Source organism: Passer domesticus, chromosome 9, assembly GCF_036417665.1.
Source record: "Passer domesticus isolate bPasDom1 chromosome 9, bPasDom1.hap1, whole genome shotgun sequence".
Taxonomy (NCBI): Eukaryota; Metazoa; Chordata; class Aves; order Passeriformes; family Passeridae; genus Passer; species Passer domesticus.
This window is the reverse complement of record NC_087482.1, coordinates 37,694,403-37,720,823: the sequence shown is the minus strand read 5'-3', so window position 1 is coordinate 37,720,823 and position 26,421 is coordinate 37,694,403. Positions and strand designations below refer to the sequence as shown.

The following is a 26,421-nucleotide window of genomic DNA, read 5'->3' as shown; positions in this document are numbered from 1 at the left end:
AAGGAGGCAGGAGCCAAGAGCATCGTGTTGCTATGGCAACGCATCCCACTTCCCTGGGGATGATGTTGCCTCGGCGACACCGGGCGGGCAATGCCGCGGATCAAATGGGCTCGGAGCAGCTGCCCCTGGAAAGCGGAGGGCTCCGGGAGCACGGGAGCCCGAGGTTCACGGGCTGCTGGACCCTGCACTCACTGCAGGCTCCGGGCAGGAGAGGCTGGCCCGTCTGTGCGGTCCTCAGGTACTGAGAGGAGGCTACAGCCACAAGGAGCTCCCCAGCATCACCTGGTGTGTTAAAATAAGATGGGCGGCAGGAAAGCCAGTGTCAGAGGGAGGGGTTCTGCTGAAGGCAGCAAATGCTCGGGGCCACTGTCTGGTTCGTGTGATCAGGACCTGCAAACGTAACACAGCATCAGCAGTCGTTGTTGCACAATCCTTCTGTGAATGGAGGTGAACTTGTACTTGGATTTCAGGGTAGCCCAGCGTTGCTTTTCACTGGGTCACATCCAGTACCCAGCACCTCGTAGGCAGCGGATTAATGATCAATTTACATAGGCAAATGCCTGTGTTACTGCTGTGAGCCTCCCTCCTGTGTGCCTGCAGGCACTCCAGCGACCAGCCCCAGCCCACAGGAAAGCAGGGACAGGATCTCAAGAGCCCCCAGACCCTTTGTCACAAGAGAGGTTTTGGATATCAGCACCAAACCTTCTCTGGACTTCACTGGAGCCCTCTGTGTGTAGCTGCCAGTAAGAAGAGGGGGTTCAAAGCTCATGGACTCCAGTGATGGACACCAGTCATCCATAGCTCTTGGAGAGCAATTTGAGAAGCAGGAAGATGATAAAGGACAGACAAAATTGCACAAGACAGGTAAATTCCTTGTAATTTGTCTGTCCCTACAGGAATCTCTTCTCCCTTCACACTGTTTCATTAAGAAGCCTCTTGCCTACTGTAATTAGCCCTTGAATAAACACCATGTCTGCAACACAAGCCTCTTGTCCTGATTTTGTGAGTTAGCAGTGTTTTGCTTTTTTTTTAAAACCTTACACTAATTATTGCAGAAGAGCAGAGCCTGCTCCAGGGAGTCTGGTGTTACTTTTTGCCTGTGGAAATATTCCCATATGCTGCAGAACTGTGCTCAGTGGTGTTAACATACCTGGCTTTAAGTAGATATCATCTGCACTTGCAGCTACACCCTACTACTTGCTCTATCCTTGTATTTCTGTATTTCTTACTCTCTCTGAGCCATTCTGTGTGCATTTTCCACAGAACATTAGCTCTCTTTCTTCTCACAATCAGAGCTATGGTTAATTGTGTTTACAAAGGATTCCTGAACTGTGGGAAATATTCCTCAGAATGTGCGGTTTTGCATCATTTAGCCTTGAAAGGATGCTGCTTCCCCTGACCTCTTGTTAGTTTTTTTCTCAATGACTCTGGTAATTACATCAGTAGCCTTGGGAGTCACAGTTTCCTTTCACATCTAGGAAAGATCCAACCTTTCCTTACCCTTTCTCAGTGGAATCACATGTCCAGTCGCTCCTGTTTTCTGTGGCTCAACTACACCAGCTCTTTTTCTGGCTTCTTGTTTCACCCTTGTCCCAAATAAACTCTGCCACTTTCCTGGGTCATCGTTTCCACCACTCTACTTTTCTGTGAAATTCTCAGTCTTTCTTCTCCTCTCCTGCAACAAACACATTTCTTATCTTCTCCATCGACTTCCTTTACAACCAGTCTTCAGTCAGGTCTGTCAGCATTTGATCTGACAGTATTGTCCCCAAAATTCTGACAGCACGTTAACACCACATCAAACAGATGTGTCAGTGTTTTTTCCACACCTTCCCACCACAGCTGGGCAGAGCTCTCCAAAAACATCTGCAAAGAGGGTTTGGGGCACAAAGGTCCCACATGCTCCCTCCTGCTGAGGGGATTCATCTGCTGTGTTTCACTTATGTTTAAAATCCACCTGCCTTGAGAAAGGCTTTTTTTTTTGCTTCAGCACACTGAGGAAGTGAAAAGTGGCAGCCAGGGGTGCACCTCAAACCCACACATTTCGGGTTCTGATGTCACCTCAGAGCCACGCAGTCCCCACACCGCTGTTCCACGTTCTCTGCAGTTGTGTGTGGGGGTTCCCTTTCAAACACACATAAGCAGTGTCAGGTCCTTGAGGCTGACCTGCAGTCAGCAAGAAGCTGTAGGCAACGTGCACAGAAAAAAACCTGTTTCCTCTCTGTCTTCACACCTCTTTAAAGGAGACTGGTTTTTCTGAGTCACAGCTAATTCAAACCTGTTGGAAAAGATTCAGTCTAGATTTATACTACGGCTCAGAGGACATGAAAGACCATTTAGTGTTCAAAGTATTATTTTTAATTATTAATCAAGCTCCCTGTCTGGCTGAGCTCTGTCAGGCCCTTCTTTGGATTTTGTAGAGTTTATTTCTCTTGTCATCCTGAGCAGACTTTGACGTGCAGAACACGGGCTTGCTGCTGAAATGAGAAGATTGCTGGCAAAGTTTGGCTCTGTCTCTGCATTTGCAGTAGGATCTCAGTGCAGGGGATATGCAGTGCAGTAGTTCTTTTGTTCATATTTAATCATACAAGAAAGAAGAAAGTAATTAAGGCCTGTCTCCCTCAATCTCCTCCCTGCCTCAGAGTATTTCAACCCTTTGAGATAAAGGAAATGGAGCTTTTTCTGACAGCAAAGTGCAGCCCAGAGCATATCAGGAGTGATTCTGTCCCCATCACTTCACAGTTTCCATTCGACAACGTTTTCCCTCTGAGCAGTTTCCTATGTGAAGGAGCACAGCCATTAGAAGCAGCATTGCAAGTACCAAAATGTGATCAAAGCTGGAAGCACAGTGTTTGCTCTTGGCTTTCTTTGCACCTTTGACAGCCCAGCTTGCTTCACTGTCCCCCTCAATAGCTGACTGATTTCTCTTTAGCTGAAAACCCCCTCAGGCAGTTACTAGATTTCAGGATACAGCATCAAAAGGGGTCTTGGCTCAGAAATAGACTTTTTTTCTATTTAGCTATTTTAGCTGTTTATTGTCTGCTTTGCTTTGTATCTCAAGTTAAACTCACTTCATTTGTGCTCTAAATCTACCAAGTGCTTTAGAGCCCAGCACAGGGCTACGAAATATTTACTGCTGAAGAATCCTGAAAATTGAAAATGTCTCATTGAAAATAGTGTTTCAAGCTTGCAATTTTGGTTTGCCTTGGGCTGAAATGAAACCATATCAGCAAAGAAATGACTGGAAGGGGCAGAGAAGGATGAGTGACCTGACCCCAGGCTGAGGCGTTGGGCAGGCAGCAGGGGGAGGTCTCCAGGATCCTGATGGGGAGGGATGGTGTTCCACCAGACCAAGGAGAAACATCCCAAGCCTGAGTGAACCCTGCCAGAGAGCTACAGGAAAACAGCCAGTGAGAAGACTGTTGATTGATGAAATTGCCTGAAATGAGGAAGGAGGGAGGAGGCTCTAATACGTAAACACTTTAATTGCAATGTTTATTCTGAGCTTTCCTAAGAACTGACAGGGTAACTGTTATTGCTGCTTCCCAGGCTATGTAACAGGCACAGAGACTGACAGAGAAGTTTTCCACTTAGTGGCAGGGTTATTAAATTATAAAAAAGATAAGAGTTTATCGCAGAAACAATAAGCTGCTATTCTCTCAAGACTTTGCTGCTGAACTTTAGAAGAAATACTGTGGAAATCAAAGCAGCGCTCAAAAGGGAGAAATCTGCTACAGAAAAAATGCTGATTTAAATCTTGCTTCAATTTGCAAAACTGTTTTTACCTACAGAGAGGCTTTAAAAAGGGGGAAAGTATATTCCAGTTGCTTGGGTTCAAAATCCAAGTCTCAGAAACACAAAGACTGGTCCAGAGGGAGAAGCTGCTGAAAAAGCCATGGCAAATGAGGGACTTAATGGGCATGTAAAGTGAATGGGGAAAAAGGAAAAAATAATAGAAAAACGTTCTTGCAGTAGCAAAAGTGCAGCTAAAACAAGAGGGGAAGAAACAAATAGTTATATGGGAGAATTTCTTGGGAGTAAGAGTCTGAAGGTTGCACAGTGGCAGTGCTGGTGCTTAGAAGGAAAGCTGTAAGAAGGTTGGTTGAACAGGGAAGAGGCTGTTCCCGTGGTGGAGGAATACAGACATGATGAGTCCAGGAAAGATGAGTTAAATAAAATGGAAAGGATAAACTGGAATGGAAGTAGGGGCCAGTGCTGGGTGCCTGCAGTGTGTCCTGCTGCAGCCAAGCTCAGGCAGAGAGCATGGCCATGACTGGGGTCTGCCTGGGGCAGGGTCACAGCCCAGCACTGCAGGGGTGCACAGGGAGCTGGTCCAGGCTCTGCTGCTCAGCATCCTGCCACTGTCACAGTCCTCTTTGTCTGATCAAACCTGCTTGGACCCCACCACGGGCATGGGGCAGCCCCTTTCCTCACAGGGGTTTTCTCTAGCCAAAACAGCACATCTGAAGCTTTAAAAAAACCCAGCATAATTGTTAGTTACCTTTAAACTGGGATATTAGAATATTAAAGCAACAAAGGCAAAAATGACAAAACTGAAAAACTGTTACCCTGCTTCAGGAAAGTATTTGATCAAGTGCCAGCCATGGAAGGTCTGTTCCAGCTGCTGATTTCTGCAGCTTGAGCAAAGGAAAGGCTTGCACTGTCCTGGTGGCCTTCAGACTGAGGCTGTGTGTAAGAGTAGGAAGTGATGGTATCTCATGTTAAAGGACACTGTATCTTTCCCAGTTATCCCTATCACAGGATTCAGATTCTGCTCACAGTCAAAAGCAAATAGTTTAAAATACACTTTAAACTAGGTCAGTACTTTGGGAAAGGTCAAGTTCTTTTTGGAATTCTGAGCAGTGCATATTTTTCCAGGAAAAGACCCAATAAAGAAGGAAAAATAGAGGAGGCAGCAGGCACTCACTGTATCAGCAGCTCAGGCTCCCAGACTGCTGAGATGAGCTGCCCTCAGGGAAATGAGATTATACTTCACCTCTGACATATATGGAATAACAGATTTCTCATTCATCTCTAAATTCATATTCAAACTGATTAGGCAAGAGCTACTGGAACAGGAGGAAAATCATGCCCAAGCCTTAGAAGCAGTATTTGTTTGCCAGATGAAGTCTCAGCGAACACTCTTTTGGAAATGAATACTGCAGTCCCTGGAAGAAGTTAGAGGGATTAAGAATGACTGCTTCAAGCTTTCAGTAAATGGAAACCTACTTATTTACTCATTTTTATGAAAACAAATTTAGCAATATTTAGGGTAAAGAAGGTCCTTTTTTATTTTAGAGGAAAAAATTAGAGTAATCAAGAATAAGTCAAAAATTTAATAGTAAATAAACTCTTAAAATCAGATTTTTTTGGAAGTATATTTAGAATTCATTTAATTTGAACTTCATGGCATATGACAAGAAAATCTGATCTCTTATGAAAATGGAAATCAAGTGATAAGGATCATTATTGTCAACTCAGAAGAGCACCAGTGTTTTCTGTAAGATAGTTATGTATTGTAGCAAAACGTGTACTGGTGTTGATTTCTTACTCAAAAAAAAGTTTATATTTGAGATATTTTTACATAAACAAAAAAGATGTAACAGTTTGTCAACCGTTACATTAGTTAAATGTGCAAAGAATAAAAAATATCAGAGAAAAATAAGAAAAAAAAATTAGAATGCTGTAAGAACACAGGAGGTTATGGATTATGCCTTCCCAGCTGGATTCTACCAAGCATTTTAAATTTTAAGGGGTACTTGAGTTGACATCCTGTGTGCAACAAGCTTACACGTGAAAATGAGCCTTTTCCTCCCCAAAATATGTCACCTCCTAATTCACCTGTAGCCCTTTATGGAGTGTGAGAAAGTGCCGTGTCCTGCCAGAGGCAAATGTTGCTGCAGAACCCCGAGGGGGTGACGTGTCCCCTGCAGCAGCTGCAGTCTGCGCTCTGGGTTTGAGCTGGGCAGGGAACCTGCAGCCACGTCTTCAAGAGATGGTTCTGACATTTGGCACAGAAAAGGCTCTGAAGGGCTGGGTCAGAGCCCCTGGGCAGAGTCCCCTCCAGGGAATTTCCTCCTCATCCTCTCCATCATTAAATGTTGCAGACAAAGTGGGTCACTGGCTGACAAGGCTTCAGCCAAATGTTCTGTGCATCTAAGGGTTTATGAATCTCAGAGTTATTTTTCGTGTCCCATTGAAATCATCTGTGTTCATAACAAAGCTGAAATTCCTGTTTTCATCACCAGGTCACCCAGGTGGGGCTGGCACTGCAGTTGACCCTCACATTCCTGAGCACATGCATCCCAGGATACCGGTGACTTTGGAAAGATCTTTCCCTTAGAAGCTAAATTGTAGGGAATTTCAGAAGTGACACCCAATTGCCAAAGATCTTACTTGGGAAAATACTTGTGGGCAAACATTTAACAGTTTTTGAGGCTCCTAGCAATCATGTTTCAGGGAGGGTAAACAGCCATGTGACTAATGTGATCAGCAGCTGTCAGCAAGTAAAACAAGACATGAGAATCAAGACGAGCCTCTTCCATGGACACCTCACTTCAAGATCTTGCCATTATTCTGAGCAAAGCTTTAGCAGGTGACCTGAAGTGTGAATAAAAGGGACACAAAACAAGAAGGGAACACCCTAAATGCAGCAGGCTGGACACTGTCAGCTTTGCCATCACCAACAACAGTCAGGATGGAGAAAGGCTGGGCAGTCTTTTGTTCAGAAAAACAGTGCTTGTTTATTGATTGTGTAAATGTTGCTAAGCAATATGGATTAAATTAAACCCCTCATCCTTTCCCAATGTGTACACCACCTTCAGCAAAGAATGCTCTGTGAATATAGTAAAAGTTGGGGGGTTATTCCAGTCAAATTTAATTATAGAGGAACCTATAGAGGACAGATTATCAGCCAGCTACTCAATAAAGAAACTTTTAAGCATAGTTAGAGATCAATACCCATTTTGTTAACCAGATGTGCCAGTGCAAGAGGAAACTAATAGAGAATAGAATAAAAATATCAATATGGCTGGTAAAAAATATATTTTTATTAAAAAATGGTATGTTGAAGAAATACAAAATAGGGGGAAAGACATTATATAAGTATAGGCTAAATAAGACATCAACTTGAAAAAGAACCCAAAGGAGAAAGGCCAGAAAGTTAAAAACTATTGCAGGAAAGATGAAGGGGAACAATATGTCATTATTTCTCACAGGACAAGATTTAAGTAACGTCAGTGAAACCGTTCAGCCAATCTGAAACAAAGCAGCACATAATTAAACAGTGCTGCTCACTGCCATTAGACACTGGAGAGGCCAAACCCAGGAAGGTGTCTGGAAGGTAATTGTATTTAAAACAAGCCCAGAGCCCTGGGTGTGGATACAGGCTGTAAATCCCAGCTGGTGGCTGTGGAAGGCAGAGCTGATGGCAGCACCCTGGGGAGGTGCAGCTGGGTGCTTTTTGTGCCCCCTGCTCTTCTCACTGAAGGCAGAGCTTTGGGCTGAGAGACCCTCGGTCTGAGACCCAAACCCATTGTTAATGACACAGCCTGCTTTTATCTTTCCCAGAAAGACTGCCCTGAGCTGAATTAAATTCTGTTTGCTGAGGGAGGGAGGTGGAGGAGCTGTGCTTCACAACCCAGCTCCCTTTGGGACAGGTCTCTGCAGACACTCTCACCCACCCCTGTGCCAGAGGAGCATGGAATGAAGCAGGGGGAGAGGGGAGAGGTCAGCACAGAGCTGTCCTCGGGAAGGGCTGCTTTTCTGGGAAGGTCTCCTCTCCCAAAGCAGCAGGCAGCTCTGGCATCTCTGGACATGCCCACACTGGAGAGCAGGACAGCTGCAAGCTGCATTTTGTGAGCATTAATGAGAGAAATGCCAAGAACAGTCTGTGCTTTTGGGGCAAACCGTGTGGATGCTTCATCCTCTGAGCTGCACCCATAGGGAAGAAAACGGGGAAACCCCCAACAATTTGTCATCAGCAGCTAAGAGATTCATCCACAGCACAAGGAATTGCTCATGTTGGGAGAGACAGACATTTAACACCAGTGCCATGTCACCATGCCTCATCCATCTTCCACCGCAGGTGCCTCCCCAGCCCGGGGAAGCTGAACTTCCCTGTCCGATGGAGTTTGGGTGGGGGATCTGGGCCAGCTCTTTCCTCCTGCAGCAGGTGGGCGGTGGGCAAGCCCAGAGATGCCCGGGGTACCAGGGCTGTGCCCGCAGCCATTCCCCACCCCGGCCTAACGCGGGCCTAGGCCGGGTTCGGGGTGTCCCGGCTGGCTGTGTGGGCCCGGCTAGCGCAGGCCTGCTCAGCACAGCCTGGCCGGGCTCCCCGGCAGCTCCCAGCCTCAGGCAACCTTAGCAAGCAGTTCAGCTCTTGGTGATTTCAGCTCTTAGGTGATTTCTAGCTCTTTGGTGACTTCAGCTCTTTTGCTTTGCTAAGGCTGCAGCAGCGGCAGAGGCAGAGAGAGAGAGAAGCACTGTGTGAGGTTCCACAGAGATGTCCTTTATTGGCAGCCTCTGCGAAGGCCCCAGTGACAGCTCCTCTTCTGAGGGGTTTATATAGGGTACAGGAGTTTTAGAAACAGTCCAGTAGTAAGGGTCGAAGCAAAAGTGACCTGTGGTCTTACAGAGAGATAACAAAGGTCTGAGGGCAGAAGAGAGGGGTTTCTTAGGTGCAGTCATCATGACTTGGCATTTCCTCTCTTAGGCTGCTGACCACCCTGTGCCTGCTGTCCCGGCCCGTTCCCCGGGATGCAGAGCAAGAGGAGACCCTGCTCTGGCCTCCTGCCCTCCGCTCCAGGCTCCTTCCCAGGAGAAGCTCTGCAGCAGGAGCCAGAGGCTGGCCGTGCCTCGCAGCTGGGCACGCCTGCTCCCATGGGAAATGGGTGCTGGGGCCGGGAGAACAGCGAGTTCCCTCCGCAGAGTGATCTCCTGCCATCCACTGCCAGATCCTGAACTTTGGCTCCGGCCAGGAGGCAGCAAACGAAGCAGATAATTGCTTGGCAGTGAGTGATAGGGAGTCAAGGGTGAGCAGGCAGGGAGGGGTGGGGGATGAGCGGGAGGATTATGTTTCAGAGGGAAGTATTTTTTTAGGATTTGTCTATGCAGGCATTCAGGAGCTTTTCTGAATCACATGGGCTTAGCCCCAGGAGAAGGAGGACTCGCTGTAATTTTACACCTTTTCAGCATTTCAGCTGATTCTGCTGAAATCTGTGTAGGGATTAAAGATGGGAAGGGACAGAGAATTGATTTCCTTGCCTTTGGTCTCTGGGACAAACATTCAAAGCTAAATCACAGTTTAGAATATTTTGATGGCAGGAGTGGAGAGAGGAAGGAGCCAGCAGCTGACAGTAATAAATAACTATTAGGAAACAGTATTAGGAAATAGTACCAAGGAGAAATGTGTCTGCTGGGATACGCTTTCAGCCTTGGGGAATCCATATCCAGGCAGCTCAACATTTACTTTAGTATCCAGAGCTTGTGTGCAACTTCTCCCAGGCCCAGAGCAGCAGCAGCAGCAGCAGCGCTGAGGGAGCAGCCTGAGCTCAGGTCTCCAGTGAAGAAGGGAAGTCAGCTCATTGCACGGACAAACATCTCAGGCTTCCGCCCTCCATGCCAAGGGTTAGCAACAGCACCGTGTCCTTCAGCAAATCAACACTCCAACTGTCACCTGCAAAGGGAAGTGGAGCTTATCTGTGGCCTATTGCTAAAACTTTGATACTGATCTTTACAGCCATGCTTCTAGTAAGCCTAGGGACAACCTGTGCATCATAAATAGCTGAAAAGGATCTGTCTGAGCTTAAACTGAACTGTCTGAACTTAATCTGATGTCTGAATTCAGACACAGAGTAAAAATCCAGTCCAATGTCTCCTTAATGTTTACATTTTTACCAGGTTTGAGATACACTTGCAGAGCTATTCTAATACATTGAGGTAACGGAAAATGTTCTTGGTTTTATACACAAATCTCCCTAAATTAGAAATGGTTTTCTGTTTCAAGCATTCAAGCACCAGGCAGCCTGTTTCCCCCCTTCACTGGACAGTTTTCTCAGGGCAGGGTCCGCTGGGCAGAAAGACAAAGTGTGGTAAAATGGGGTCAGACAGAGCCAAGTCCAGAGCCCAACACGCTGAATGAGCACAGCAGCCCTTGATCCCATCACCCAGAAGGCATCCTGGAGATCAGAGAAGAGGCAGAAATCCCAGCAATCCCTCCCCACCCACCCTCCTGGGAAGCCCCCAGCTCCAAGGCAGGCATCTCCCTGCCATCATCTGAGTCAGGAGCAAAAATCCCCAGGATGCAGCTGCCAGGGCAGCCGGGTCTATTTTCAGCCAGCACCACCGAAAGCCTTCGGTGCAGAGCACACTCAGTGCCACTGTCACAGTGCCACAGCATGCATGGCTTCGTGCCACTGACTCAGCAGGCATTTTAGCCTGTGGCTGGACAAGCCTGGACCAGCAGTGCAGTCACACGTTACAGCTGGAAGCAGGATGTCATGAGGAGGAGAACACAGGACACCAGTATGCCCTTGTGGCAAAGAAGGCCAGCAGCCTGCTGGGCTGCTGTAGGAAAATCATTGCCACCAGGCCTGGGGAGATGAACCTTCCCTGCTCTCAGCACTGGTGAGGCCACAGCTGCAGCCCAGTTCTGGGCTCCCCAGCACAGGAGAGGCATTGATGTACTGGACAGTCCAGTGAGCACTGCAGAGAAGGTGAAGGAACTGGAGCATTTGCAATATGAGGAGACCAGGAGAAATTGAATTGTTCAGCCTGGAGGAGGCTTTATGAGGATCCTACTGATGTGTATGGGTCCCTGACCAGAGAAGGTTTAGAAGGTGGAGCCAGACTATTCTCAGTGATATCTAGTGACATTGAAATACATCAAGTTCCTCTTAGACATAAGAGAACTTGTTTTTTTGTGAAGCTGGAACTGGTTTCCCCAAGAAGCTGTAAAGTTTCCATCCCTGGAGATTTTAAGAACCCAACTGAACCTGGGCAACCTGCACTCGTGGGCCCTGCTCTGAGCAGGAGGGCTGCACTGGGCTGTGTCCAGAGATGCCTTCCAGCCTCAACTGCTCTGTCATCCTGGGAACTGTGTGGTGGTGAAAACCACTTTGTTCAGGCTGTGCACAAGGCTGGTCTCTCACTGGCACAAACAGGATATTGACATAGCAGTCCTCTTATCCAAGAGGCAGCAGATAAAAAGCACAATGTAGAAATGGAAAATTGAACATTAGAGCCAATTGGGCACATGCAAAGCTATAGGTGGTGCTGTGTCCTAGTGTATGTTTTTATTTGAAGGTACATAGCCAGCCCAAGCTCCTCTGTGCAGACCCCACAGAACTAGTCATTGTTTGCCCATAATATTGTAAAAACACCAGCCAAACTGATGAAGATTTTAAGCCTGTCTCTTCCTCTGCCCAGCAATGTCCAGCAGCAGATGCTGACAGAAATAACACAATAAATGAAACACTAGTTGTGCCTTCCCTAGCACACCCTCCAAATCCCATCAACCAGCAATTCAGGAACACCCTGTGCCAAGGCTTTGCAGCCCTATCAGTTTTCAGTAGATGCTGATGAACTGTTCTTCTGTGATTTTTTTTTGCATTCTCTCTAAATATTGCTTGATCTCCTCATTGTATATCTTGTCCTGTGAGAAATATGAGTAAATGCATCCCCTTGACATGGCACACCATTCGTAAGATCTACCTTGCAATGTTCTTTTCCAAACTGGAGAGTCTGTACTGAATGTGCCTCCCACAGGTAGCTTCATTTAATTAGACAAATTTGATCAAGACTGACTTGTCAGGGGTGTTCCAAGGACCTTTTTGTGACTATAGCAATGCTGAGTGTGCACAAAAGGCACTCGCCCACAATGGGCAGAGAAATGCAAGCACAGGAGATTTATCTATCATGGGTTACTTCTGGAATACTCCCAGACACCTTGAATCACCACTGCAAAAATCACTTGTATCAAAGCAGAAGGGGCCAGGAGGAAGTACAGCACAAGAGCCTCAGGGCACTGATACAGCAAACCCAGATGTTATCAGAACAAGGAGCATAAAGAAAATTATCATTGGTATCACTGGCTGGCACCAGTGTACCAGCTGCTGCTGTGTGCCCTTAAACTGCAGATACACTGCCTGAATTCCCACAAGAACCTGGGCAATTAGAAAATAACATTTGAATGCAAATCTAGGCCTCTGAAAGCAAAAGAGTCCTCAGGGTATAGAAAATCATGCTTGTGTTAAAATCCTTCTCTCTTTCTGAGGCTGCACACATTAGAGGCAAGGAATTGGCAAATTTTGTATGGCAGAGTCTTTAGAGATATGAGCAGCTTTTTAAACATTTCCAGGGTGCCTGGGTTTCAGTTTTTGAATAAGCAAGCAGATGTGTCTGATGAGCCTTTGCAAAGCTCTTCTCCTGCCATTGCTGTTGGAAAGCAGCCCCTCATCCCTGATTGTCTTCTGCCATATTTTACTTAGCTAAAAGCACCAAATGAAATCAACCATGGTAAACAACAGAATGTTATCACGCAAAATACAAAGCTCTGCAAAAACCTTAGAGTGGGAAGAATACAGAATATAATTAGGATAAGTCAGGATCTGAAATATTCAAGAAAAAAAGTGTTAAAAGGGATAGTTTGGCAGAAGGAAAAGAGTCTACAGTTACTGGTAACAACTGAAGCAGTAGAGAGTGAAGGGAATATTTCAGTCTTCCAGGGCCAGTACTGCTTAAGGCCACAGACTGAAGAGGCTCAGCTGGTGACAGCACAGCCAAGGTAAAGTTGTTGAGCACCAAGCCAGAGGCCAGGACACAGACTGAGAGTGGGCTCCTTGCTGCTCAAATGCAGGAGCTGTGCTCTCAAACCCAGCAGCTCAATCCAAGGCATTACTTGTCCCTGATTTGGTCTCCAAGAATTTTATGTTTTTCACAGTCTGCAACACTTGGGATTGATAGGACTGGGGTGGATGAGAGCACTAACCATAGTGCACAGCTCATGACCAAGCTTTGGGGATCTAGCCTTCCTCTGCTCCAGCTCTTCCCAGCTTTCTGGGAGCTTAGGAGGTCAACAGGATGCAGTTGACAGGGCAGCTGGAATGGGCAGCTTTAAGCATCACTGTCTGAAATTTTATGAAAGAATATACACTTCTGTCCCCCCCAAGAAGTGTCAGTATTTCTGAGCACATAAATAGAATTGAAAATAAATTTCAGCTTTATAACACTTCTTAAAGCTGGAAGTTGCTCCTAGGTACCACAGCCTCAGCCTGGAAATCAGAAAGAAGCCAGAGCAGCCACCAAAGCAGCACAGGGCAGCATTTTGTGGTGAGGCAGCACAGAGCCATCAGAGCAGACCTGGTCATCTTAAAACTAGCTGGGATTTGGCCTCAGTAAACCCAGAACTGTGTTTAAAACCATTTGAGAGGTTTATATCCTGTAATCACTTCCCCAAACCAGTACTAACTCAGTGTTCACACCAAGTATTGCATCCATCAGAGGAGGAACAGCAGCCACTGCTGAGCACTGCGGAGTGGGGAAGGCCCCTGGTGGTACAGTGGCAGTGAAATGCAGAAGCAGCTCCATGTGACTGAGATTTTCCTACATCAGGGGCTACCCCTCCTGCCCTGTAAAACACAAGAGGTGGACTCTGAGGAAGGCAGGTTCCCTTCTGTTCTTCCCAAAAATAACTGGGAAGGAAAGTAGAATTCAAGGCTTCTCCACAGCATTAAGTTCTTAGGGCTGCCCCTGCCTGTGGAAAGCCAAGATGAAGGCTGTGTCCTCATGGTACAGGCCAACAGACCATGCCAGGTACTTTCTACAAAGTATGTGTAATTTGTTCCAAGATGTGCTATTTAGTGTGTTGCTTTATAGTTAAAAATTTGCATCCACAATGCAGCACCTAAAAGGACTTGTATGACAAACATGCCAAGTGCAGAATATTCCTTTCCATTGTTCATGTCAGAAATTGAAAAGCTAAAAGGCAAGGGGTTAGCAATCAAAGACAGCACAGCACAGCTTATTTACCAATCAATCTGAGAATTAAGAATTGAAATTTTTTGCAAAACTTAGCATGCATGACCATGCAAAAAGTAAATGAACCAAAGCACACATTCTAGCCAAGCAGCACCTAGTTTTATTGAGTTCAAATAACACTGCATCACAACCAAAATAAATTAAAATTTGCTTTTTGCTTCTCAGTATTAGTCACTTCTCAAATGAAAATGTGATCATGTTTAATAAGAGTAAGATAAAACCAAGGAACAGGAGGAAGAATAAAGTTAGACAAAAATGCAGAGCCAGTGTCCTCTTCATGTGTCCCCCTCGTGTCAGAGAAATTCAGTTCTTGGAAATGCTGTTAAATTTTCTCACATCAATGTCAGGGATTGAATCCCAGGACACAGTATTTGATGAATCAAATATATCACAGATTGCTATGAGCTGTGCTGCACTTTTGAAATCACATTTGGGCTCTCTTCAATGGGACAGAAAGGATTTGAGAGAAAAGTTCAGGTTAATCAAACACATCTCCCCACTGGCTCCCTCAGTAAAGCTTAGTACAAATGTTAAACATAATGCATTTTGTGTCCTAGTTCCACAGAAAAGATCAGCGTGCAAGACCTGATATGGTACCTGCAACACCCTCAACCCACTGGGACATAGCTCTGGCCTCCCCTGCTGAGCTGTGCTTGCTGCTGTACATGCACAGGAGATTAAAGCCAGTGTTAACACAGAAACAGCCACAACTGAAAAAGTACAGGAGATGAGAACATTGTCTGACATTGCTTGCAGGCACAACCATGTGCAGCTGCTAACTTATGCCCTGAGAGTTAAGTAGATGCTGCACAAAAATTATTTTAAGGAGGTTTTTCAGCATTAATAGCTACATGTTTCTTCAGTAAATAAAGAATTACATTTTAAGATGTGTCCTCTTCTTCCATGAGGAAGTACTTAAAGTAGCACATGTGACAGTGACAGCTGTGTGTTAGCAGTGTCACTGCTGTGGCTGGCTCAGAAGATTTGTCACCCCTAGCTCCTCACCAACTCTGTCAGAGTCACAGCTTGCATTTCTGACTGGCACATAGCACCACCTAAAGATTGTGAGAAAGGCAAAAAGGTATTAGGCAAACAATTATTCCTGAAATATTAAGTGATCATTAATTTATTCCTCTGAGGCAGATTTGCACTCTCTTCCTTCTCTCTCTTCTCCAGACTTCCTAGTCTTCATAGACCAGGTGCAATCCAGTTAAGAAACTTCATAGCGACTTCAAAACCAAGAAAACATGCCTGGAAAAGAGAACACAGAACAAATAAGGATTCTAAAAATCTCTTTCAAATAAGGCTTTTGAACTGTTGCACTATGAACACCTGATGTGTTTATATGGAAGGAAGAGGACAAAAAAAGTCTTGACCCAGAAGCAACAATTCTACTGTATCCCTCCACACAAAGGCTGAGCTTTGGCTCTGTTAGGCTCATTATTTATTGAAGGGGAAGTGAGTCCAAACTTATTCCATCTTCTACAGTTGGATGTACAACCAGTAGCTAAAAACTATCAGAGAAATTCAACAAAGAGCTTCCATGCAAAGCTTTGAAGAAAGATTTACTTGTTGCTCCTAGATTAAAGCACAGTTTTAGAATCTGGACACCAACAACCAAAAGTACCTGTGACAGGTGTACAAGAACATGTCTGGAATGGCACAAGAGTGAACAGGCAGAGTGTGTGTGTGTCCTCTCCAGACTGCCAGCACTCACTGTGAGCACCACGTCCCCAAACCCAGCCGAACTACAGTGTACTCACCGCGTTGGCAGGAAAGGCCCTGATCATCACAGCTGTGAACCCCTTGTACAGAGATGCAACTCCTTCCTCTCTGATGAGCTCCCTCAGCACATCTCTAAAGCCATTTGGGTATTTTCCTGCAGGAGCTGAAAGGGATGCACAGCACATTAGCCCAGATGTGTGGCAGTGACAAAGGCTGAAGGATGTGCCATAGGTAAGAGCCCAGGATTTTCAACAGGTTCACACTGCTATTGCAAACAGACAAGAGAGCTCAGTAAAGGCTCAGTGAACAGAAGTTAGGTGCTCACCATAACCAAAGAATCAAGTCATTGCAGGCAGGGAAGAAAGGAGAATAATTTTTGTCGGGGTTGGAAGTCTGAGCTGTTACTTGCACTGCTGATCACAGCTCTCCCAAGAGCTGCACTTGGCTGATAGGAATGTCAGATAGAAAAACTGATGAAGCTGGTTAATAAGAAAATGATCCTATCACATGCCCCAGCCAAGAACACCAACAGACTTCAAATGAAAAGCACAGGATGTTCTAATGCTGATGTTACATGGATATGCTGAGGTGTTTTTCAAAAGCTACTCTACTCAAAAAACAATTTCTTCCTTCTCCTGACACTGCCCTGGGAAATGCTGCCTCTGCCAGCCCTCTGAAGAGATAATCCACAGATCAGTTAAACTGAACCACCATGACCCATGTCATCCACATAGCAGCACTGGGGACTGGCTCAGTGGAACAGGATCAAAGCTGTAATGGGTTTCTCTCAGCTCTTGTTATGGCACAAACAACCACAGCAGCCATTTCTCAGAGAAAAAGAAATGAGGTTTCCTGCACTGACCATCATGATCTGTGACTCAAGAAAAATGGTCACTGTCCAGTGGAAAGCTGAGTCCACAGAGACCATGGGGAGCCTTAACAAAAATATTCATTGACAGGACTGGCAGAGAAACCAACAAAAAACCTGTCAAACTCTGCTGAAGCACAAGGTCTGGGGTTATACTAACTGTAATTAGGCCACAGACATTAAAGAACAGAGCTGCCAGTCCAAAAGCAACGCTCTCAGTATGTCACACCCTGTTACTATAAACTGCAGATAGCACAGGCTACAATTTATACAATTATGTCTGAAGTGAAATAATAAAAACTCTCAAAAAATTGCATTTGTTATAAAACAGCTATGACAATTCAATTATGAGTTCTATGCTTAGGTTTCAAATCAGGTACCCCAAATCAAGGTCATTATATCATCAAGGATTCAGAAACAGAGCAGTGCAACCAAAAATTTGTAAGGAAACCAGCTAGAATGCTAGGAACACCCTTGGGTTTTTCATACACTTGTTTCAAGCAGCACTCAAGACCTGCTGCCTCCCAGAAGGCATCTTCCATCCCTGCCCAGCCCACTCCCAGGAGCACCACAGCGAGTGTGGCTGTGACACTGGAATGCAACTCACCAGTCTGGAAACGTGATTTCAGCACGTCTGGTGGAATGGCAACTGCCCAGTTGAAGATCCCAGCCAGACCCCCAGCAAAGAGGATCCTAGGCACACTGAGGTCACTCACGCTGCGGCAGGATCAGAGTGGGGTGGGAGGAAAAAGTGAAAAAAAAAGATTTAAAAAGGACAAAAATGTCAAACTCACTGTTTGACTAAGATGACAATCAAAAAGACAGCCTGGCTGGCAGCCAGAAGGCAGCACAATGCTGCAGACAGAGTGCAGTATCTGAGCAACCCTTCCAAGATGGACCAACTCCACGCTAAAGATTCAAATCTTTTTATTCAGCAGCACACACACACATGCTCTGGGAAAAAAAAAACAACAAAAAAACAAACCAAAAACCAAACCAACCAACCAACCCCCCACAAAAATTCCACCAAAGCCCCCCAGCATGTAGTGTCCATAGAGAGTTGAAACTACTTTAAGTGTTCCTTACTTGGCTAATAAGATCCAAACTGCAATCTGAGAGAAACTCAGAATATTATTTTAATTGTCAGTTAACCCCTGACCAAAACAGTTCAACTCACTAGATGAGCAACCATTTTTCTCTTTTTAAAATTTGTTTTGATGATACTGCTGTAAATCTCTTCGTAGCTGGGGAGATTAATCAGCAGTGTCTGGGAAGCTCAGGGAGTGATGCCTGTGAGATTTCACTGACCTCTTTCCCTCAGGGGTCAGAATGTTCTTCAGCCACTCGTACGTCATGAAGTACATTCCGCTGGCCGGGACGTCTGGTGGGTAAACAACAAAGGCTGTGAGGAGTGGGAAACCAAAGGGAGCCCAGAGGCACAGCAGCCCCATGCCAGCCCAGCAACACCACTAAGTACATACAGATTCCTTTTCTCAACCTCTTCTACAAACAAAATAAAAATTTTCTGCTGCCTTAGACAGAGGAGTCTGAACTTTCCCATGGAGAGCAGGTGCTAACGGCAAGAACCGGAAAATAACTTTTCTGTCAGCAGCCTTTCAAACCAGACTGTAACTGGTTGCATTACACTAATGATGAGACAGCTCTAAACTGTCCACATTTCTGCACAGCACATCACAGCAGTGTAGGAACTTCATGAATTTTGCACACTATTAGTTCTAATGACTCTGTTTGGCAATTATTTTCTGCAGTTTTGTTTTTTTTTTAAGCTACTGCCACAGCCTATTCTTATCCCATACCTAAACTGGAGAACCAGCCCCTATCTAGGGACACTGCCAGAGTTACACTGCAGGCTGCTACACTTGTGTGAGAAGCAGAGGATAGAACTAATTCCTATACTGAAGTAACAAAATACAGAAATTTCAGTTTTTCAAAGGGGAATTACTAAAATACGTAAAGGGTTCTGGGTCTGGCACAATTACTTAGTTGTTGTTGTATTTTAGAGAGGGGTCATGACATCCCAGTTCAAAATAACCCAGACTGAAAAGGGCAGAAAGTATAACTGCTGCCACCACAGATTTTAAAGCAGTCAGTATTATACAGCAACAGCCACAGACAGGCACAATCCTTCTCTCAAGGAGAAATAAAAGAAAAAAAGAAGGAAATAATTTTTTAAAAAAGCCCACTTCTGTATTTTTCTCTTCTCTTTGTTCTCTCTGCTCCTCTCCTGAAGTGTCTCATTCCTCTTGGCTTCTCAGATCTTAATTACTTCCTATATCCCTCTGATCCTTGTCATCTAATCTCTTCCTCACCCACTGAGAATCTCATGTTTATTTCTCAGGCCCTTTGAGGCACTGGAGTAGCTCTGCAGACTGAAAAAAAAAAAAAAGAAAATGGGTGACACAGCCCCTCCAGTTGCCTAAAGGGACAGTGAGATCTCCCATACTGTGTCAGGCTTGTCATGCTGCAGTGTCCCCAGCAGGGACGGGGCCAGCCCTGCCCTCACCTCTCATGAGGGTCAGCACGGTGCCCTTGTACACGCCGCGGATGCCAGCCTCGCGGTACAGCTGCTTGGCACAGTCCAGGGAGCCACTGTACTTGGTTTCACCTGTAGCTGCCTGGATCTGCAGGGTTAAAGTGAGAGTTTCTGACACTGAAGGTTTCTGGTCCATGCAGAATCATTCAGCCAAGGGTTAGAAATGTGTTTCCAGAGAGGAAGGAGGACACACTCCTGCCCAGGGAGCCCCTGCCTCACTTCCTCCAGTGGATCTCACATTGAAGCTGAGGCTGTGGTTACTGTTCCATGCAGAGAACAGATTCTCCTTTATTTTTCCACAGTATAAGCTTCAAATAACTCAAGTCACTTAGGTAATTCCACACCGACAAAAAGTAGTCTTCAAATAGTGAAATTCAAACCATTTGTATGTGTATGAAATCTCCCATGATAATATCCTGTCTGTCAGAACTAACATGTGACCACCCATCACTGTATTAACAGAGTTCAACAGTCTGAAACAAGCAGAGCTTCCCACACGTGCTAAAAATGGCATTTCATTTGTTCAGGTTTACATTTTCCAACAATACTTTAAAACCCCCGCAGGAGGTGCAGAGCTAACAGCCACCCAAATGTCAGAACACTGTTTGGAAATGCATTCCTTAGCTCTGCATGGGGAACTGTCAAGGTAACAGAACTTCTTTACACCAGAAAGTCTCATGATCTAGCAAGTTTACAGCTTTTTTTTTTTAAGGAAAAGTTTCATTCAGAAAAAATTGACTTTTCCATACTTTGAAGAGGACTGAGGCATCCATGGATACCTCATATAGTGTCCCACAGCATAAGGCTTGAGCTGTGCAAAATGAACAGAGCAATTAATGCTGTGTGTACTTATACTGTCATGGTGAGTTTGTTTAATGCTTCTTCATGACACAGCTGCATTAAATGACAGTTGTCTCAGTCCTGTCAAAAAACAGAACAGAGTAAATGCACTAACCAAAGAAATTCCTGCTGTGGAAAGACAAGACCCCTAAAATTAAATTCCCATCACCACCATCCAATGCCTTACCTGTAAAAGGCACTTGATTCTCTCTCCTGGAGCCATGATTACTGTTGTGAACACTCCTGACAACATGCCAGCAGCAAACAGCTGAGGATATCTGCCCCAAGGAAACAGAAAAGACCCTAACACAACACAGCACACAGGAAATGAAGGGCAGAAAGACCCCTCCATCCCCAGGTGATGCTGTTCCACATGAACATGGCAGTGGGGCTGGAAATGCATCCACTGCTTTTATCAGTGCAGAAGTGCTTTGTCAATGCAGAGCTAAACATTTAAGATCTCTAGGACTCAAAGCACTGGTTCCTACAGCAACCACAACTCAGCTCTTCATATCCATTCTATTTGCTAATACTCCTTCTACTTGAGTTTTTTGCTACAGCATTTCCCATTCATTTTCAGTCCCTTTAACTTCAGTCTCTTCCTCCTCCAGTCCCCCATACTCTTCTCAGTGACCCCAAATTCCCCAGATGTTCCTGCTTATGCAGCCAGAAGCCTCCTCTCCAGAACCTCTCACTCCCTCAGTCTCTGCCAAAGTCCAGTCTGTCCTACCAACCTGTCATTGTCCCAAACACTCTGCCCCTGCTTTCACCTGGCAAAGTCTCCATGACAAAAATCCCTTAAGCTGAGTTTCTCCATCACAAAACTATCTTCACATCCAGCCTCCTACTCCCTCCCCTAGTAAGATGACCTAACATCTCAATTTAATCAAATTCCACACCTTCCACTTCTCTCCACTTGCCCAAGAGATGGCATTCTATTCCAATTCTTACACCTTTCTCTGCTTTAATTCCCATGATATCTTCCAGACCATTCAGACCTCCCTTACCACTCCACATGCACCTCCTACTCAAACTAAGTTTAGAGGTTTTTAGCTCACCTTGGGATTATTCAGCCCCAGAAAAGGCAGAATTGGCTCCTCAGGTTTCTCTCCATCTTCTTCCTTCCACAACTTCCCTTCAAAATCAGCATGGGAAATGCAACCATCCAGCCTGCCTCTAGACCCATAACCACAGCACCACGAGTCTGACCTGTATTTTTGGGTCTCATGTCCAAGCTCACTGTACCTTTACTGTGTCAGGTCTGCACCCACAGAACAGCACAGCTGAGCACAGTGACAGCACATATGCTATTTGTTCTTTTCCACTGCTCTGCTTGAGAGGAATTCTACGTAAAGACTCAAAAAACTACACTGTCCTTCTCCAGCTTGCTCCTTAAAATTCTCTGTTGGCACCATGTGTATAAAACACAAGGCACTGAGGTGATTGGGCTGCTGGGAATAAGTTCATGGTGCACTTGTTCATTCCCTACTGTTCCCCTGGCCTTTCCCTCAGTCTTGCCTGCATGAGGACACTGCCATGGTGTAAGAGAGGTGAGTGAGCAGTTCCCCAGCACCTCAGCACTGCTTCCCCCTGAGCAGTGGCAGCTCTGTTGGCAGCAGCTCGTGTTGCAGGGCCAGGTGTGCTCACACCAGCCCTGTGCAGACAAGGCTCCAACAGAAACCAAAACACCCCACCACAGGTGGCTCCACAGGAGGGGCTCCTGCTTCCTGACAGAGCTCCTACCTAGCACACAAACAATGGGATAAAATGTTGCTAAGCTACAGCCCAGTCCCTGTGGAGCTGTAAATCACAGCTCGGCAAACCCACTACAGGAGGATTTTATGGCTGGGGGGCTTTCTTCATGCACAGGTTGGCTTGTAGAAAGCCCCACCAAGTTTTCTGAGCTTCCTATTGCTGTTTGAAGGTTAGACATGCCTGAGAGGAGGGCTGCTCATAAACACCTCTTTTCAGAAATAATAATAAAACATTTTTATGGCTGTTTTCATATCCTAATGAAGGGCCACAAGAAGACTCATAACTAACAGGCAAAAGAGAATCAGGGCTGTGAATGCTATCAATTCTCCCTTGACCATGAAAATTTATTGCTGCCATAGTTTCTGTTAATAGCAAGACTGTTGGCAGGCAATCATTATATAACTCTCACTGTACTCATCTACACCGGAATTGTTCCTCAGTGGCTCCTTCCTGCGTAGAAAGGGAATTGCATCCCACCTGCCCACACAATGCCTGTTTTTAGCCTCTGCTATCAGTCCCACGCTTCCAGAAGCATTAAAACATGAGTGGTTTATTTTTCAGAACTATATTTATCACCCAGGAGAAGACACAAATCTACACCACAACTCAACGTGTGACAATGCAGCAAGAGCCTCAGGACGCCTTTCCCGACCGCCTGATTAACCAGGAACTCACGTCAAAACATCATCAGGTTTTCTCTGCTGGAGCCTTTTTCCCAAGCCAAATCCAAAGAAGCACACAGCAAACATGGGTGTCACCCCGATGATAGGAGCTGCCATTCCTCTATACAAGCCTTGGACTCCCTGCAAGAAACATTATCACAGGCATTACTTGGTTTGGCATAAACTTTGCACACATTTCGACTTGTTGAGAAGAGAAAGGCAACAATCCAGGACAGGATCCACCTAACAGTCTAACTGATCAGAGGAACACAGGGGTTTATTGCTCATTTGCAGTCATACATGTTTAGCTGAGGCTCAGGGACTGCTGCAGAGGAAAGCTATCCCTCCTGGGAAACACTGGCAGCACTGACACCCTTCTAGAGCAGTGATCATCGCCTGCACACACATCTCAAGAATGAGGAAGGTAAAAGCCCCTGAATAAGAGCCTCAACAGATTATGTCAAGAGAGAACACTCTCAGCTGCACACAGAAATGCACCTGTGTTTTATTGGTAACTTGTCAAATGCAGTGGTGTAAAATCCTGACGCTGAACCTGAGAACGCTGAAATGAATTCACTCCTGAACTAAAGGAAGAGCCAGGGAGAGCAACTGGAATTCCTTCACTCCCCCCATGAATTCACTTGGGAACAAAGTCAAGAGCAAATTATTTTTTGTTTCCTACCCTAAATCCAAACTTTTTCCCCACACATTCCTGATGTTTCCTTTCATAGATTACACACATGAAAAAGTTCTAATGCAGACCCCAGCAGCTGTATTTATTTCACTTCTCTTGCCTTTAAATTGAACTTTGCCCAATAAAAAAGAGAATTATCTTCCTAGACAAAGGCTATACACATAAATTAAATATTTGCTGGTCTCTGCACCCCTTTTTTCCCCCCTGTCCCAATAAACCAGTGCTTCCAGTACATGCTGAAGTCTTACAGGCACAACTGGCTCTGCCACGAAATTGCACCTGGCTGAGAGATCAGCCACTGCTGCTGAAGCTCCCCGTGGGCATTGGGGAGCCAAAGGCCTTGGCAGAGAGGTTTAGTAGTTCTCCTCACAGAAATGGATGAGTACTGAGTAGGAGTAGAGAAGCAGCAGTGCTTTTGAACTCCCCATCACAAGGCTGTTATTATGGCTCAGCTCTGACGTCCGTGCTGCAGCAGGGGTGTTAAAAACTGCCAGGGATTCAGAGCTGGCACAGCACTCCACTCCTTTGTGGGAGAGACCAGGGAAACAAGATTTGCTTTGGTTATATAACAACCTGTTAATACCACAGTGGAAGGAGATTTCAGATTTTGAGGCAGATCTTTCATTCAACAGGGAGTTACCTAACGAGATCCAGCAGTTAGAAATGAGATTCAGGCAAGCAGATAAACAGCTGGGCTTCACAGCCATTATTTCCAAATGGTAAATAGCTGCTGAGAAAACTCAAAAAGCAGAAAATTGGGCTCTCTGTCAACTAAAGACTTTAAATCAAAGCTGTGTGCCTTTCTAAAAAAAAAACAGACTGGCTCAACAACATGATCATGATGATTCAGGAGTAAAAACCACTGTCCACCTTCTCCAGAAGGTTGAATAACCACTATAATTGACACTCTGCTCTCAAAAAAAATCTATGAATTAAAGATCCTCTGCCTTCTCATAGGTGGCATAACACCTTATAGAAGGAAGTAAAAGTACTGCTTGCATGAAGAAAAGTCATTACCCATTTTAGATTTCCAGAGATGACTCCAAATGCCTGCAAAATCCCAAGGCCAAAAAACAACTGCCAACATTCACTCCAGTCTAACTTCAGACATTAAATCATGCTACTTTGAACCCAAAAACTTTCTCAGCAAAACAAAGATACATGTACCAGGAGCACGTGTATGCTAAGTACTCCCCAAACTTTGTAATCTACTTTAAAATGTTAATTAGAATCAATTTAACTGACAACCCAGGAATTGTAGGGCTTCTCTGTAGGCTTCTGTTCCTACAATGTACAGAAACAACTGATATATCTGGCAGGTGTCACAGTACCTCTCCAACAAGAGTTTTTCTGAAGCAGTCAAAGGTTCCAGAATAGAGTGGGGGCTGGCCAGGCTGTGGCTTAGGCTGGGTTTGCAGTCTGACCTAGTAAGAGGGAGAGGAAAACATTATTTTATTAAATATTACAATCTAAACTTTAATTGACAGAACACCTCTGGCTATTAGGGAGTATGTTTTGTGACCGGACCTGAAGATAATGATAGAAACATTGACATTATTTCAGCCCTTTTCAGAAGAGAAGAGACTGAATTTTAATGTAATAAGTAGTTTTCATTTAACTAATTAATTGCTGGGATGACGTCCAGATGAAGACCCCAGCTCCCTGCACCCCACAGGGCCACTCCTGGCCTCGCCCTGGCGCGGGTTCCCGCCGCGGGACGGGGCTGGCGGGTGCACCCCACTTCTCAGCTCCTTCCAGCACCGGGAACACCGACGCTCTTTTCCCGGTTTTTCACTAAAACCGGGACTGCGAGACCGCCAAGCCGCCAGGGGGCGCCGTACGGCACCACAGAGGCCAGCGCAGCCTCCCCGCGGCGCAGTGCCTGCCGGGAGCTGTAGTTCCGCTACAGCGCCCACCGGGACCCGCGCCGCTCCCGCGCAGTTTCTGCCGGGAGCTGTAGTCCACCCTCCGGTGCCCCGACCGCACCGAGCACCGGCAGCCCCCCGGTTCCCGGGCACTCCGCACCACCTTACCTTGATGGTGTCCAGCGGGTGCCCCACGAACACCAGGCAGACGCCCCCGAAACCGCCAGCGAAGAAGTTCTTCAAGGGGCTGATGGGCTGCGGCTGCTTGGCCATGGCGGCGGCGGAGGGTGAGGAGCGGGAGCGGGACCGGGACCGGGGCGCTGCGTCCCTGCCGAGCCAATGCCGCCCCCTCCGCGCCGCGACCTTTAGCCCAGTGCGGGGCACGCCGGGAAGCGGGCGCGGGGCGGGCCGGGACGCGGCGGTGCGAGGGGCCGCTCCCGGCGCGGCCGCTGGGCGCTGTCACCGGCCGAGCCCGGCCCGGGGCCGCTCCTGAGGGCGCGGGGCCGCTTCCCCCCGCACATCCGCGGTGGTTCAGCCGCTCCCCCCCGCCCCGGCGCCGTGGCCCGGCCCGGCCCCGCCCCGCCCGGCGGAGGTGACGCACCGGGCCCGGCGGTTCCGGCGCGCAGAAGGAGCCCGGGGCGCCGCTCTCGCCGCCCGCCCGGTAAGTGCGGGGCCCGGCCGGAGGGAGGGGTGCGGGACCGCTTAGCCGTGCCCGGTGCTGAGCTCGGCGCTCCACCCCGGCAGCAGCCGCAGCCCGGAGCTCTGGGGCCCCTCCTGGCCCCGCACGGGCTCTCTCCCGCGGGGCTCCTGCGCTGCCCTCGCACGGGTTGCGGCGCTCCGGGACCAGCGCGGGGCTGGCCGCGCCGGCATTCCCAAGGAATGCAGCCCGGGTGGTTTAAACGCGCCGGGCACCGCGCTGCCCGAGCCCGGGCGTGCCGTGGAGTACGAAAGTGTCCGCAAAAGAACTTGTGAGAAGTGGCGGTAGGGTAGAAAGGGCAGGAGAGGAATGGGTAAGTTGGCAAAGACAAGGCAGCCGTGATAGCGTGAACCAAGAGTGGGAAGAGGAAGGAAAGCGGGGATGTTCCCGGGGAAGTGAGATACGGCTCAAGGAGGTCCCTGTGGAGTCATCTGTGATGAAAAGGATCGGGCATCTTCTGCTTTCTCAGTCTTGGATGAAAAAATTCCCACCTAAAAAACAGTGGAGAAGGAACAGCGAGGTGTGCACTGCATACGTGAGGAGGCACTTGGGGATGACCCACGAATTATGGGTTTGGGTGACACAGATGAAGATGCAATCAGCACTGACAGCCAGCATGGGGCTGGGGCTGTGGATGGTTTCAGGGAAAAGGGAGAGTGCTAGCCTGTCTAAAGGTTACATGGATAAGGAGTCCAGGAGGCAGACTTAAGTTGCACTTTCTCCA

At 46.7% G+C, this 26,421-nt stretch overlaps 2 protein-coding genes and 2 long non-coding RNA genes across 7 annotated transcripts in view; 3 read left to right on the top strand and 1 right to left on the bottom strand.

Moving 5' to 3' along the window:
• The first annotated feature begins 108 nt into the window (after positions 1-108).
• Positions 109-984, top strand: LOC135307375 (uncharacterized). The gene is made up of 2 exons (XR_010368082.1): positions 109-447; positions 601-984. It is a non-coding gene; the product is annotated as an uncharacterized LOC135307375 (long non-coding RNA).
• A 6,584-nt stretch (positions 985-7,568) lies between these two features.
• On the top strand, positions 7,569-19,042 carry LOC135308104 (uncharacterized). Its single transcript, XR_010368629.1, has 2 exons — positions 7,569-8,086; positions 8,714-19,042. It is a non-coding gene; the product is annotated as an uncharacterized LOC135308104 (long non-coding RNA).
• Positions 14,115-25,301, bottom strand: SLC25A20 (solute carrier family 25 member 20). Its single transcript, XM_064432851.1, has 9 exons — positions 25,169-25,301; positions 24,467-24,559; positions 22,455-22,582; positions 20,212-20,302; positions 19,155-19,272; positions 17,939-18,011; positions 17,238-17,347; positions 15,801-15,925; positions 14,115-15,288 (listed from the first exon to the last, which is right to left on the bottom strand). The coding sequence occupies exons 1-9, from the start codon at positions 25,271-25,273 to the stop codon at positions 15,226-15,228; spliced, it is 906 nt and encodes a 301-aa protein (XP_064288921.1). The 5' UTR covers positions 25,274-25,301; the 3' UTR covers positions 14,115-15,225.
• ARIH2 (ariadne RBR E3 ubiquitin protein ligase 2) overlaps positions 25,149-26,421 on the top strand; it is a 36,405-nt gene continuing 35,132 nt past the window's right edge. For 2 of the 4 annotated variants that reach the window (XM_064432847.1, XM_064432844.1), the window contains exon 1: positions 25,527-25,661. The gene's annotated coding sequence lies outside the window, so the exon portion shown is untranslated. Of the gene's footprint in view, positions 25,288-25,526; positions 25,662-26,421 lie in introns of those variants that run through there. The other 2 variants (XM_064432845.1, XM_064432849.1) reach the window with 2 other exon arrangements.

Excerpts from the sequence above, each read along its gene's own strand:
- SLC25A20 (XM_064432851.1), bottom strand. The coding sequence starts at position 25,273 with ATGGCCAAGCAGCCGCAGCCCATCAGCCCCTTGAAGAACTTCTTCGCT. Across the intron at positions 24,560-25,168 it reads ACCCGCTGGACACCATCAAG|GTCAGACTGCAAACCCAGCC; the intron begins GTAAGGTGGTGC and ends CCCTCTTACTAG. Across the intron at positions 15,926-17,237 it reads GAAATCACGTTTCCAGACTG|CTCCTGCAGGAAAATACCCA; the intron begins GTGAGTTGCATT and ends CATCCCTTTCAG.